Source organism: Podarcis gaigeae (assembly GCF_964106915.1).
Source record: "Podarcis gaigeae genome assembly, chromosome: 17".
NCBI classification, from domain to species: Eukaryota; Metazoa; Chordata; class Lepidosauria; order Squamata; family Lacertidae; genus Podarcis; species Podarcis gaigeae.
This window is the reverse complement of record NC_139694.1, coordinates 4240846-4254943: the sequence shown is the minus strand read 5'-3', so window position 1 is coordinate 4254943 and position 14098 is coordinate 4240846. Positions and strand designations below refer to the sequence as shown.

General features: G+C 41.8%; 1 protein-coding gene across 1 annotated transcript; it reads right to left on the bottom strand.

Moving 5' to 3' along the window:
* Positions 1-10760: 10760 nt before the first annotated feature.
* Positions 10761-13819, bottom strand: LOC310835430 (H/ACA ribonucleoprotein complex subunit 1-like; the record flags this gene model as incomplete). The annotated part of the gene is made up of 4 exons (XM_083720063.1): positions 10761-10764; positions 11922-12399; positions 13341-13402; positions 13767-13819. 4 exons carry the CDS (start codon positions 13817-13819, stop codon positions 10761-10763), a joined length of 597 nt encoding a protein of 198 aa, XP_083576189.1.
* Between the last annotated feature and the right edge of the window lie 279 nt (positions 13820-14098).

The following is a 14098-nucleotide window of genomic DNA, read 5'->3' as shown; positions in this document are numbered from 1 at the left end:
TGTGGAGGCACAAAAATCTTCTACGAAACAGTGTGAGTGATGCCAGCAGAGAAGTTCACCTGAATGCCATCAAAGCCCTGGCTTCTTTCTCCATTCTTTACGTAACTAACGTTTTTGTGGGAAATTTGTCAATAGTTTTTTCTCGGATGGGCATTTATGACATTGGAGTGCATTTCATTTTTTTAAATGTGATTGCTGCATATTCCTCTGGTCATGCTCTTATCCTGATCTTCATCAGTCCCAAATTGAAACAGGAATCAGTAAGGATGTTACATCAACTAAGATGCTGAAAGAAGCATTGAATGAATGAATGAATGAATGAATGAATGAATGAATGAATGCACTATAGTGTCAAGACTGAACAGCAAGTGTTCTACCAGCATAGGTTCCTTCTTAGTTCTGTGCTTTACTTTCTTATATCCATATTAACTTCCTCCCCATTATTTACACAGCATTGTGAGGTGGCCTGTATATGGTTAATCAGAGCTCTGAAGATGCAGATTTTTTATTAATGGCAGCAGCTCTTTCCTTGAATGGTCTATTCACCTGTATGTTATGTGCCTGAGAAAGAGCAAGCAGCATTGAAATGGGAATGAACAGAGACGAAATAAGCTGAAAGTAGAGGATCCAGCCTTTCTGGGGAGAATCTTCTGCCTGAAGTAGGAGATAATCTTCAGGGACACTTTCCAATCCTGCAATTTTAAATGTGGGATCTGTTAAAACCAGTTTAACAAGGTAGAATGTTGAAGATTACTTTCATAGATGTATCGTTTGTTACAATGTTTGCAGGTAGATAGCAGAGAATGACTAAGGAATATACAGATATTGTACCTGAAAACCAGGGACAGGCGGGAACACACATCACTCGCGGCTCATCAAAGTACCCGGCTCTCGCTCCGGTATGGATTGTGGGAGGCAGGGAGATGCTAAGTGCAAAAGCACTTTGCCTGCCGATAATCCTCCCCTGTTGCCATTAAGAAACAGAAGTTCTCCTGTTAATTAGAGCTTAACTTGGACTAATGTACATGCACATGCAAGAATAGATGAGAACATAAACTGCGGAACTCAACCAGCTGCAAGGTCTTTAAGGTCTGAACTTGAGAGATGATGTCATTCAGTACAAAAGGTGGGGGGAGGGGTACCTATGGCTTCTTTATATGAAGTTTTCTTCTCTACATTTATGATTTGGCAACCCTCCCTTGAATGCTAGTTCAGATTGCATATGTGCAAGTGAGTAGGGATGAAACTGGATTGTAGATATGGAATATAACATTAAATGGAACTGTGTGTGTAAAAACAACAACAACAAGGAAAAAGGGAGGGAAGCTCTGGAAACTTGGGATGGAAACTTAGAGCTGACTCTTCCCCATCCTTTATTATTTACGGACTGAACTGAATAATGTTAAAAGGACTTGGAATTCAATATAATTCGAAGTACAAGCGCTTAGTTATCTCCAGCCTGGCTGATAGATGAAAGGAATCTGCAAACTTTCCAAGGAACTGATAAGGTTCATTACTGGGACAGTGTGATTTTTGCAGCTTTTGTCATAGTCGCAAAACAATGAAGCATGGGACGGAGCAGTGGAGCAATTTCTGACACAACAATGGGATATTAGATCCACCCAAGGCATGATGGAGAACAGCAACAACCGGGAAAAGAGAGACATAACATTTTACAAGGACAGGAAGAAACATCACGGACAGAATAATTGTCACACACAGGAAGAACAAGGACATAGTTTGTGTGCCTCACTTGTAGTTTCATAAATCATTTAATGTGTCAACATGAATAGAAATAATTAATACTGCAACTGTTGTATTATTATTTTGATTGGAATGTAATTGAAATTAATAAGATTTTGGAACGCGGAAATAAAGAAAATAATCATACCATCAATTCTAGCATGTGGGGGGCCACCTAAATTATATAATTTGGTATTTGAATGATTGGTATTAGTAATTGTATTATAATTTGGCATTGTTATAATGAGACTATTATTGGACTATAATTGAAAACTAATTAAAATTATTATCAAAAAGAAAGAAAGAAAAGTGGTCTCTGCTCTGTTTCCTGTGAAAGCCTGCTAGTGATGGATAGTCTTAATTGCCATTACAGTGGTACCTCAAGTTACAAATGCCTCAGGTTACAAACTCCACTAACCTGAAAGAGTTACCTTGAGTTAAGAACTTTGCCCCAGGATGAGAACGGAAATCGTGTGCCAGCAGCACAGTGGCAGGAAGAGGCCCCATTAGCGAAAGCATGCCTCTATTTAAGAACAGTTTCTGTCCTCTCTTTTGCTCAGCTGAATAAACAAGTGTTTGTTGGATCTCCTCTGTCTCTGGCTATTATTGATTCTCTGTGCCAAAGACGGCTGAGATTTGAATAGCGGAGCCAACAAGAGTTTCTTTTTTTTATTTGTAAACCATATCTATAATCTAGTTTGCTACCACTCTGCTTGTTGCTTTAAAATATTAATTTGGCTTCTAGGGGGTTTGCTGAGTCAGTTATGAAAATTTTAAAAAATATGAAGAATCCATTTTTAGGGTGTGTGTCCCCCCCTCCACATACTGACTTTTCTAGCATGCGTCTATACATAACTGCTAATTAAACTTTTAATGAGCGGAAGAATCCCTGCTTCTTAATGATGGTGTAGGAGGATTACCAACAGGCAAAGTGGCTTTGCACTCAGCGCATCCATGCCTCCCGCATTCCATATTGGAGCAAAAGCCAGGTACCGAGACAATCTGCAAGTGAAGTCTGTTCCCCCCTGGCGCTGGGGGGACCTTGCAAGCATAATTACCCTCAATCATCCTTGTTTTCTCCTTCGCTAACGATCTCCCATTGTCATGGGAGCTGTCTCCATTAAGGCAGCCAGAACTGGAAGCCGTGTCTGCAGTGAAGTTAATACCTAACTACTTAAATTCTCCATGCGCTATGGCAAATGGAGAGTTAGCTAGTAACCAGCCTCTTGTACTGTTTCTAAATTGATAGGAAGGAGAACAGATTTAGAGTAGCTGATTTGCAATCCTGCTACCCTGTGATACATTTATCGCTGCCACTTAAGTGGTTGAAGGGCTGTTACTGGATTTTGCAAAGCTAAGAGGGTGTCATCTGCAAACATACTTTGTGTACCTCATTCTGCACAATAACACCGTCTGTAGATGCATCTTTGCATAGTTGGATGCCTAGTACCTCCATGAACAATGCAAACAGCAATGGCAACAGAGGGCAGCCCTGCTGGGTGTCCCTTAAGAGGTCAAAACCTGAGCGTCAAATCCATTGATTGCTTAAAGAGGTGCAAGTACTACATAAACAATGAATCAATTCTTTTTAAAAAATCTTCTATTGGCATGCACAATTGAACACCCTGATTTATTTCTCTGACCAATTAGAACCACGTTCCTGACAAACACAATAAATTTATGAAATCATTTGATAGACATCTCTGTTTTCAGATGGATTAAGAATAATAATACTGGTGAACAAATATTAATCAAAATAAACAAATCCTATAAGAATCATGTATCCCTGCTCGTCAAGCCAGATGTAAAGATGATATTTAGCACCACTGTCGATTTTGCAAATATGACAGCAGAATATATGATATAGATTTAGTAATGGTATCTTCCAGATGTGATTTGCATTTGCACAGAATCAACAAATGAAAATAGCTTGCTCCCCTCCCTGCAGGTTTCTCTATTCTGGAAAGAAGGCAGAAGTATCTGCTCCCCACTGGTCATATAAAGAGCAGCATCAGCATCAGCCTGTGCTAATATTACACATTACACTGGAAGAAACGCTTCTATTTCATGCTCAGAAAGATGCCTACCTTATTTGAATTGTTTGGCTTCGTTCTTCTGGTGATTGAAACCCTCACAGGAATGGCGGGAAATGGATTCATTGCTATCATGAACTGCATTGACTGGTTTAGAAGCCGAAAACTATCCCCGGCTGACATGATCCTGACTTGTCTTAGCTTGTTCAGATTTGCATTTCATGTCCTTTTGATACAGGCTGAAATATCCAACCTCTTTTTCGTGGACGCTGTCCTTATGCTGAACCTAAACATTTCATCTGATTTCTCATGGCTATTTCTTAATACGGCTAGCCTTTGGTTTGCCTCTTGGCTCAGTGTTTTGTACTGTGTAAAAATTGCTAACTTCTCCCACCCTCTCTTCCTGCAAATGAAGCGGAGATTCCCTGTGTTGGTGCCTTGGCTGCTTCTGGGGACTGTGGTCTTCTCTGCAATCACCACCACTGTGGCAATAACAGGCAATAACATTTTTTCTAAATGTAATCTATATGAATCACATCTAAACAAGAACAATGACTCAGCAATTAACACGACCAATTCCTGTGAGTTTCTTATCCTACTATATAGTTTTCCAAATCTCTTTCCCTTCACAATGTTTTTGTTCTCATCCATTTTATTACTAACTTCTCTGTGGAGGCACAAAAATCTGTTACAAAACAGCGCAAGGGATGTCAGCACAGAAGTTCACCTGAATGCCATCAAAGCCCTGGCTTCTTTCTTCGTTCTCTACGTAACTAACGTTTTTGTGGAAATCTTGTCAATAGTTTTGTTTTCGAAGGGCATTAACGCCAATGGGCTGCATTTAATTGTTTTTAATGTGATTGCTGCATATTCCTCTGGCCATGCCGTTAGCTTGATCTTCATGAATCCCAAACTGAAACAGGAATCAATCAAGATGCTACATCAGCTAAGATGCTGAATGAAGCATTGAATGAATGAATGAATGAATGAATGAATGAATGAATGCACTATCGTGTCAAGACTGAACAGCAAGTGTTCTACTAATATAGGTTCCTTCTTAGTTCTGTGCTTTACTTTCATATATCCATATTAACTTCCTCCAAATTATTTACACAGCATTGTGAGGCAGCTGGTATATGGTTAATCAGAGCTCTGAAGATGCTGGTTTTTCCTTAATGGCTGCAGCTCTGTCCATGAATGGTTGATTCACCTGTATGTTATGTGCCTGAGAAAGGGCAAGCAGCATTGCAATGGGAATGAACAGAGCCTTGAAAATGAACAAAAGTAAGCCGAAAGTAGAGGATCCAGCTTTTGTGGGGGGAATCTTCTGCCCGAAGTAGGAGATGATCTCCTGCCGCACTTTCCAATTCTGTGGTTTTAAGTCTGGGATCCGATAAACCGGTTTAATTAGGAGGAATGTTGAAGATTATTTTCATAGACGTATCATTTATTCAAATGTTTGCAGGTAGATAGTAGAGAGTGACTAAGGAATATACAGATATTGTTCCTGAAAAGCAAGTGCTGCAAGCAAGGAATCTGTATAAATAACAAAAGCCCGATAGTTTTGAGTCAGGCTGTGTACGCTTTACCATTTTCCCCCAGCTCTACCTCTAGCGCACTCCCACCACTGGTGTTTGAATCCAAGGACACGTGACTGAAGCCACAATCCGTATGTGTCCTGCACTTCTTGAGAAATGCTGGTGTTCAACGTGTTTCACCTCAAACCAGCTTCCATCTGATAGAAAGCTGTAAGTTGCGGTTTCTTTTTTAATTTTATTCAGTTATTATGTTTGCTAGTCCGTTTCCTTACCAAGTAATTCAGAGAGACTTACACTAAAAAAGCAACTTAAACTAAAGCCCAGGCGTAAAGAAAAGACTTTACAGTGGTACCTCGGGTTAAGAACTTAATTCGCTGTGGAGGTCTGTTCTTAACCTGAAATGGTTCTTGACCTGAAGCACCACTTTAGCTAATGGGGCCTCCTGCTGCCACTGTGCCGCCACTACATGATTTCTGTTCTCATCCTGAAGCAAAGTTCTTAACCCAAGGTACTATTTCTGGGGTAGCGGGGTCTGCAACCTGAAGCATATGTAACCCGAGGTACCACTGTACTTGGGGGCTAAAACTGGATGGTGGTGGTGGCAGGCCTGCCTCCCTGGGGAGAGCATTCCACAAGTGAGGGGCCACCACTGAGAAGGCCTGTTCTCATGTCACCACCCTCCAAAGTTTCCATGGAGGAGAAACACAAATAAGGGCCTCGGATGATGACAGCATGATCCACTTTGGTTCTCCTGGGAAGAGGCAGCTAAGCTGAGATGTATATTTTTCGAACAGCTCTTCAGCATGCACCCGACACCCCACTGAATTGGAGTTGGGGGCGACGCAAGTGCAGGAAAACAAATCAGGTAATGCAAAACGGTTGAAAGACATCTCCACCCGCTTTTGATTTGAGATGTAGCAGTGCGAGTGAGGGACAAACCACTAATTTGTACCTAGCTCAAGTCTAGGAAATGAGAGCGAGAGAGTGCTGAATTGATTTCTAAAAGGATCAGATGGTGCTGGCTGTATCTCTGAAAATCTGACGGGGGAACCGAGAGCTATTAGACATCTGTTGGAGTGCTTAATGCTAAATTTTCACCTGTCTTCTACTTGTATGTTTCTAAGTAAGCACAACTATTTCAAAATGCCATCAAGCATCCCTCCAAGCCTATTTCTAAGGAAACCAAATGTCTGAAACTTCTCACTGCTTAGAGACTTTGTGTGTTCTTAACAGTATAAGGTAAAGTTAAAGGGACCCCTGACCATTAGGTCCAGTCGTGGCCGGCTCTGGGGTTGCGGCGCTCATCTTGCTCTATAGGCCGAGGGAGCCAGTGTTTGTCCGCAGACAGCTTCCGGGTTATGTGGCCAGCATGACTAAGCTGCTAATGGTGAATCAGCGCAGCGCACGGAAACGCCGTTTACCTTCCCACTGCAGTGGTACCTATTTATCTACTTGCACTTGGACGTGCTTTCGAACTACTAGATTGGCAGGAGCAGGGACTGAGAAACGGGAGCTCACCCCGTCGTGGAGATTCAAACCACCAACCTTCTGATTAGCAAGTCCTAGGCTCTGTGGTTTAACTAGCTATAGCAAGATCACTAAGTTCCTAGTGGTGGTTCCTTTTGGGGGGGGGGTCAGGGTTGTTGTTGTTTTATTATTATTATTTCTTTCCAATGTGAACAGCAATGGCGACAGAGGGCAGCCCTGCTGGGTGTACCTTAAGAGGTCAAAACCTGAGCATCAAATCCACTGATTGCTTAAAGAGGGGCAAGAAAATAGAAAACAAGGAATCAATTCTTTAAAAAATTCTTCTGCTGGCATGCACAATTGAACACCCTGTTTTATATTCTGACCAATTAGAACCACGTTCCTCACAAACATAATAAATTTATGAAATCATTTGATAGACATCTCTGTTTTCAGATGGATTAAAAATAATCATACTGGTGAACCAACATTAATCAAAATAAACAAATCCTAAAAGAATCATGTATCACTGTTTGTCAAGCCAGATGCAAAGATGATATTTAGCACCACTGTTGAATTTGCAAAAATGACAGCACAATATATGATATAGATTTAGTAATGGAATCTTTCCAGATGTGATTTGCATCTGAACAGAATCAACAAACGGGAAAAAACTCGCTCCCCTCCCTGCAAGTTTCTCTATTCCAGAAAGAAGGCAGAAGTATTTTGCTCCCCACTGGTCATATAAAGAGCAGCATCAGCATCAGCCTGTGCTAATATTACACATTACACTGGAAGAAACGCTTCTGTTTCATGCTCAGAAAGATGCCTACCTTATTTGAATTGTTTGGCTTCATTCTTCTGGTGATTGAAACCCTCACAGGAATGGTGGGAAACGGATTCATTGCTATCGTGAACTGCATTGACTGGCATAGAAGCCGAAAACTATCCTTGGCTGACATGATCCAGAGTTTGCTTGGTTTGTTCAGATTTGCATTTCATGCCGTTTTGATACAGGTTGCAATATTCAACCTCTTTTTCGTGGACACCTTTCAGATAAGGAATGTATATATTGCATACAATGCCTTGTGGCTATATCTTAATAAGCCTAGCCTTTGGTTTGCCGCTTGGCTCAGTGTCTTGTACTGTGTAAAAACTGCTAACTTCTCCCACCCTCTCTTCCTGCAAATGAAGCGGAGATTCCCTGGGCTGGTGCCTTGGCTGCTTCTGGGTACTGTGGGCTTCTCTGCAATCACCACCACTGTGACAATAACAGGCAGTATCATTGTGTCTAAATGTAATCATAATCTATTTGAATCACATCTAAACAATAATGTCTCAGCAATTAGCACGACGAATTCCTGTGAGTTTCTTATCCTACTAGATATTTTATCAAATTTCTTTCCTTTCATGATATTTTTGATCTCATCCATTTTATTACTAACTTCTCTGTGGAGGCACAAAAATCTGTTACAAAACAGCTCAAGGGATGTCAGCACAGAAGCTCACCTGAATGCCATCAAAGCTCTGGCTTCTTTCTCCGTTCTCTATGTAACTAACGTTTTTGTGGAAATCTTGTCAATAGTTTTGATTTGGATGGCCCTTAACAACAATGGGGTGCATTTAATTCTTCTTAATGTGATTGCTGCATATTCCTCTGGGCATGCCATTATCCTGATCTTCATGAATCCCAAACTGAAACAGGAATCAATCAAGATGCTACACCAACTAAAATGCTGAATGAAGTATTGTATGAATGAATGCACTTTCATGTCAAAACTTAAGAGCAAGTGTTCTACCAATATGGGTTCCTTCTTCGTTGTGTGCTTTACTTTCAGATATCCATATTAACTTCCTCCCCATTATTTACACAGCATTGTGTGGTGGCTGGTATACGGTTAATCAGAGCTCTGAAGGTGCTGTTTTTTTCTTAATGGCTGCAGCTCTTTCCTTGAATGGTCTATTCACCTGTATGTTATGTGCCTCAGAAAGAGCAAGCAGCATTGCAATGGGAATAAACAGAGACGAAATAAGCTTAAAATAGAGGATCCAGCCTTTCTGGGGAGAATCTTCTGCCAGAAGTAGGAGATAATCTTCTGGGACACTTTCCAATCCTGCAATTTTAAATGTGGGAACAGTGCAAGGGATTTCAGCACAGAAATTCACCTGAATTCCATCAAAGCCCTGGCTTCTTTCTTCATTCTCTATGTAACTAACGTTTTTGTGGAAATCTTGTCAATAGTTTTCATTTGGATGGGCATTAACGACAATGGGGTGCATTTAATTCTTCTTAATGTGATTGCTGCATATTCCTCTGGTCATGCCATTATCCTGATCTTCATGAGTCCCAAACTGAAACAGGAATTAATCAAGATGCTACATCAACTAAAATACTGAATGAAGCATTGAATGAATGAATGAATGAATGAATGAATGAATGAATGCACTATCGTGTCAAGACTGAACAGCAAGTGTTCTGCCAATATAGGTTCCTTCTTAGTTCTGTGCTTTACTTTCAGATATCCATATTAACTTCCTCCCCGTTATTTGGGAATGAGCAGAGACGAAATAAACTGAAATAGGAGGTGCAGACTTTCTGGGGAGAATATTCTGCCTGAAGTAGGAGATAATTTTCTGGGACACTTTCCAACCCTGTAATTTTAAATGTGGGGTCTGCTAAAACCAGTCTAACTATGTAGAATGTTGCAGATTACTTTCGTAGACCTATCGTTTGTTACAATGTTTGCAGGTAGATAGCAGAGAATGCCCTGTGACCTCCTTTTATTCATGCATTGAAAATGGTGTGGAACATAACTGTGACAGCAAAAGGCAATCTAACATACTGCACTGTGAACTCTGTACCCCTTTTGATATTTCGCCTTATGCACTCCACGTACCAAAAACCTCAGGCCGGATGGTTGTGGTGGATATGTGGAGAATGGGCATACAAAAAGCTCCCTTCCAAATGGAGTGGGACTTGTTTCCTGGGGTGGGTATTACCACCAGTGTGGATTATGCCCACTAGTTCGGCCAAGCGTACATGAAGAAACGCTGATATTTTTCATATAGCAGGAGGAAGTACCCAAAGTTGGAGCGATACTGATGATTGGCCACCAGAGCGCATTATAGCCTATTATGAACCTGCCTCCTGGAATCCTGGTGAGCTCATACAAGGGGCACGGGATCCTATTTATAAGCTAAACAGAATAATTCGATTGCAAGCAGTAGTGGAACTTGTAACCAATGCAACGGCCCAGAGTTTGAGACTTATTGCACAACAGGTGGATGAAAGTAGAGCCGCCATTTTGCAGCTGAAAATGGGAATGGATTATGTACTTGCCAGGCAGGGAGGCCTATGTGGAGTCTTGAACTTGACAGGGAATGCCTGTTGCTTTAACATTTCTGATAATGGTGAGGCAATCCGTGTGTTGGCCACAAAGATGGAGAGTATAGCACATGTCCCAGTACAAAAATGGGAAGGATGGGATATGGGATGGCTCACCAATTGGTTACCTAATGTTGCGGGACTCAAAGGGATACTATTGTCTTGCTTGTTTTTCTTGACGGTAGTAGTAATGGTTTTATGTATGGTGCCATGTATCATTTCATGTTTTAGAAGTACAATTAGCAAGATGATTTCAAATGAAACTCTACCTCATATCATGGCCCTATACAGAGCTTTACCTCAGGAATATGATGAAGGTCAAGCTATCAAGGACACTTGGGATGAAGGTCCTTGAGCTTGAAAGGGGGGAATGAGGCATCTGATCAGGGCCTGTATTTTAAAATGAGCTTAAAGATTTTCAAATGTTTTATGCCAGGCAGAAGACCATCTGCCTAAGTAGTTTGGTAAGAATGTTTATCTTCTTGGACAAGGGCCCCCCTGATTTATAGCAGAAGCTAAAATTCTCAAGGTTGTAAAAAGGGAATTACAGGCTGAGAGCAAAGGTTACTAGGTTACTGACCCTACAGAATACAATCACCTGCAAAAACACAATTAAAAATTGGTAAATAGTAAGTTAATACCATGTGCCTCCTAAGGTTAAAGGGCAAATGGAAAAAGTAGCTGGCTGGAGAAAGGGGGTGTAAACAGAAGAAGAGGCTTCTTCCTATTTTATTTTGAGTTCTTATGTTTCCTTGTAAAGGTTTATTCTTCTAAAAAGCTATCTATGTTAATGTATGAAATATATTGGCTTAAATGTAATTATGCAAAGGATTTAGAACGTAAGAAATGTTAGATTCTTATGTTAGATTCTTATTTCATAGAATCATAGTTGGAGGAGACCACAGGGGCCATCGAGTCCAGCCCCCTGCCAAGCAGGAAACACCATCAGAGCAGTCCTGACATATGGTTGTCAGGTCTCTGCTAAATACCTCCAAAGAAGGAGATCTTTCATTGATGATGTGTGAGAATGTGAACCCAAGATCTCTGACATCTGTTTAAGATAAAAATTTAAAACCATTAACCATCTGTTTTGGAGGGCAATAGGGCAAAAGGGGCAAGAGGTGAGTTGGTAATTAAGGTTCCTTATTGAGGCAAATGTAAGATATATGACTACTTATTTACCATTTATGGATAGCTCTTTGTTTCCCATAAAAGGCAATAGGAAATGGGTGTATCTTTTATGATTGGTTCTAGCAAACAGCCAATAGGAATTTCAACCAGGCTGATTGGACAGAGGCAGCCAAAGGAGGAGCAAGGGGGCTGAGCTGAGGAAATATAAGTGCTGACCACCAGGGCTGGAGTGGGCAGAGCTTTGGTAACCAATACCACTGTGTCTCTCATTTATTTATCTGACGAATAAATTTTTATTTTAATTTCTCTATTGCTGCGTTGAATATTTCATTCCAGCTAAGCGTTAACCACAAGCAGGGTGCTACAATATCTCTACCACATTATTGCATACATCTAGACAACAATACCTACCTACCTACCTACCTCTCTGCACTGAGGCATTATTGCATACATCTAGACAACAATACCTACCTACCTACCTACCTCTCTGCACTGGCATACAAAGGGGGCAGGGGAGCGCACCGACCCAGGCACCATTTGGGGAAAGGGTGCCATCGCGGCCACCCCCCAGGACATGTGCCGCATGCCGCGCCTTCCCGGGACGCGCGCCAACCATGCCCCCACCTGTTCTCCACTCTGGGTGCTACAGCAAGTTGCTCCGCCACTGCCACTCTTCCACCACGGCCTCCCCTTCCACCTCTCGGATGTCCTTTTTCACCTTGGGGCCTTGGCAAAAATCTCTGCAGAGGGAGCAATTTTGCAGGATCGATATAAAACTTTTGCAACTTTTTGAAGGAAGCAGCTTTCATGTTTTCCGACAATTTGACTGAAAAATAAAAGTCTCTGAGCTGCCCAAAGATTTCATCCACTTTCCCAATCTGTTCCTTATTTTCTAAATAGATGGGTGCATTGAAATAAGGTACTTTGCTCTCCTGAGTCACACATTTGCAAACAATGTCATCTTCACAGGGGTGCATAAACTCTCCCAGGATGACTACACTTTCCGGAGGTCCTTGGTCATATGATCTGTTTAAGCCTCCTCTCCCACCACCCCATCCACCTCTGTTGAAGCCCCCACCGCCACGATTGAAGCTTCCGCCACCTATAATGCGAACACATTATCCATCTATAAAACTTGGGGTGGGGTGGGGGCTTCTTGGAATCCAGCCACAAAATGAATAAAAACAATTTCAAAAAAATCCCCTGGTGCTTTATTGGCTTACCACACTTCCCAGTTCAGAAAACTGGCTGGCCCAGCAAATATGTTCTAGGGGTTGAAAAGCTGATTAGCCAAGAAAGCCTTTGAATCAAGCTTAAAATTTTATTTATTTATTTATTTATTTATTTATTTATTTATTTACACACCCAGCCACTCTGTATGGCTTCCAGCAAAATATTAAAAATACAGTAAACCATCTGAAATTTAAAATTTCCCTAAACAGCCTTCAGGTGTCTTTTAAAAGTCATTTAACATTTTGTGGCAGCAATAAGAACTACAGAAGGAAGGACTGTGTTAAAGGATTTTGTGAGCCCATTCAAAGTGAGTCCCAGATGAGATGGGAAGGGTGATGATGAGACAAATGACACCACAACAGATATTTGGAATTGAAAATGGCCACAATTTTATTGATTACAGATGATGGTAAGTATTGGCACAGGCACTGGATGTGTATCCTAAACCAGCCTTGTTCCAGAAGGGTGATGTTGAACAGGGTCATGGCTGGCTTAAGGGTCACCTCAAGATGCAGGTCCACAGTTGTGAACCCCCCCCCCAGGCCACCACTGGGAAGATCTATGGCCCGTCTGCTCTGAATATCTTCCTCCTTGTAATGGGAGGAGGGAGATGCAACATCTCACCACCCACCCAGGAATAGACTAAGAGTTCCACCCAAAGCCTTAACTGCCAAAGTTGTGACTATTGCTATGAGGAAGATAAATAAACCTCCAGACAGGCCCAATTTTTCTGCAGTCGCAATTCCTTCATGGCCCCTAATATGGTGACCAATGATCTCCACAGCAAGGTCTTTAAGGCAAGCAACCTACAGAGCCAGAAGGCACAGCCCGCGTACAAGGTGGGCGGGCGTGTTGACCTGCTGCTGACTGCACTGCGGGTGTCCAGCTTAAATACCCCATTAGTGGACCAGAGTGAAGACTTGCTCCCTCTGGTTGGCCTCTGAAGCCCCGCCTCTCATGTTGCCCCCTCACTGGACAGTTTAAATCTTTTATTTTGGCAGCGTATCCTGTCATCCTCAGCGGCAGGCTGGCGCTTCAAGAAACAGCCAGCCACAAATACGGAGGGGCCACCTTCTGTGGGGTGTGAAACACAGAGCAGTCAAATACAACATTACTAGAGTGGACATGTTTAGACATGGGGAGGGATGTTTGTTCAGCCAGTAGATAAACTTACTGTTTCCTCCCGGGCTGGGACAAACTTCCTCCACATGTGGCCAGAGGTGGGCGTGACCTCACCTGTGCAGGTAACAAAAGTACAGGACTGGCCAGTACATCTCCTTCTTCTCCATTTTGCTTTCATCGAAGAAGAATCAGCCTGAGATGCTCTCTTGGCTTCCAGCCAAGACAGGACAAAGGAACTATCCCCTTATGGGATAGATTCCAGGTGTATATATTTTGTAACTTAAGTCTGCCTTCTGAGATCCTTCTGTGAACAGAATGTGAGTAAACTATTTTATATAGTTTTATACAAGACTGTGCTGTGTCTATTCCTCTTGAGGAGAAAATAGAGGGGAATTACCAGGAAACTTATTTTAGAAGCATATACAATCCTGGCAATACATTATCCG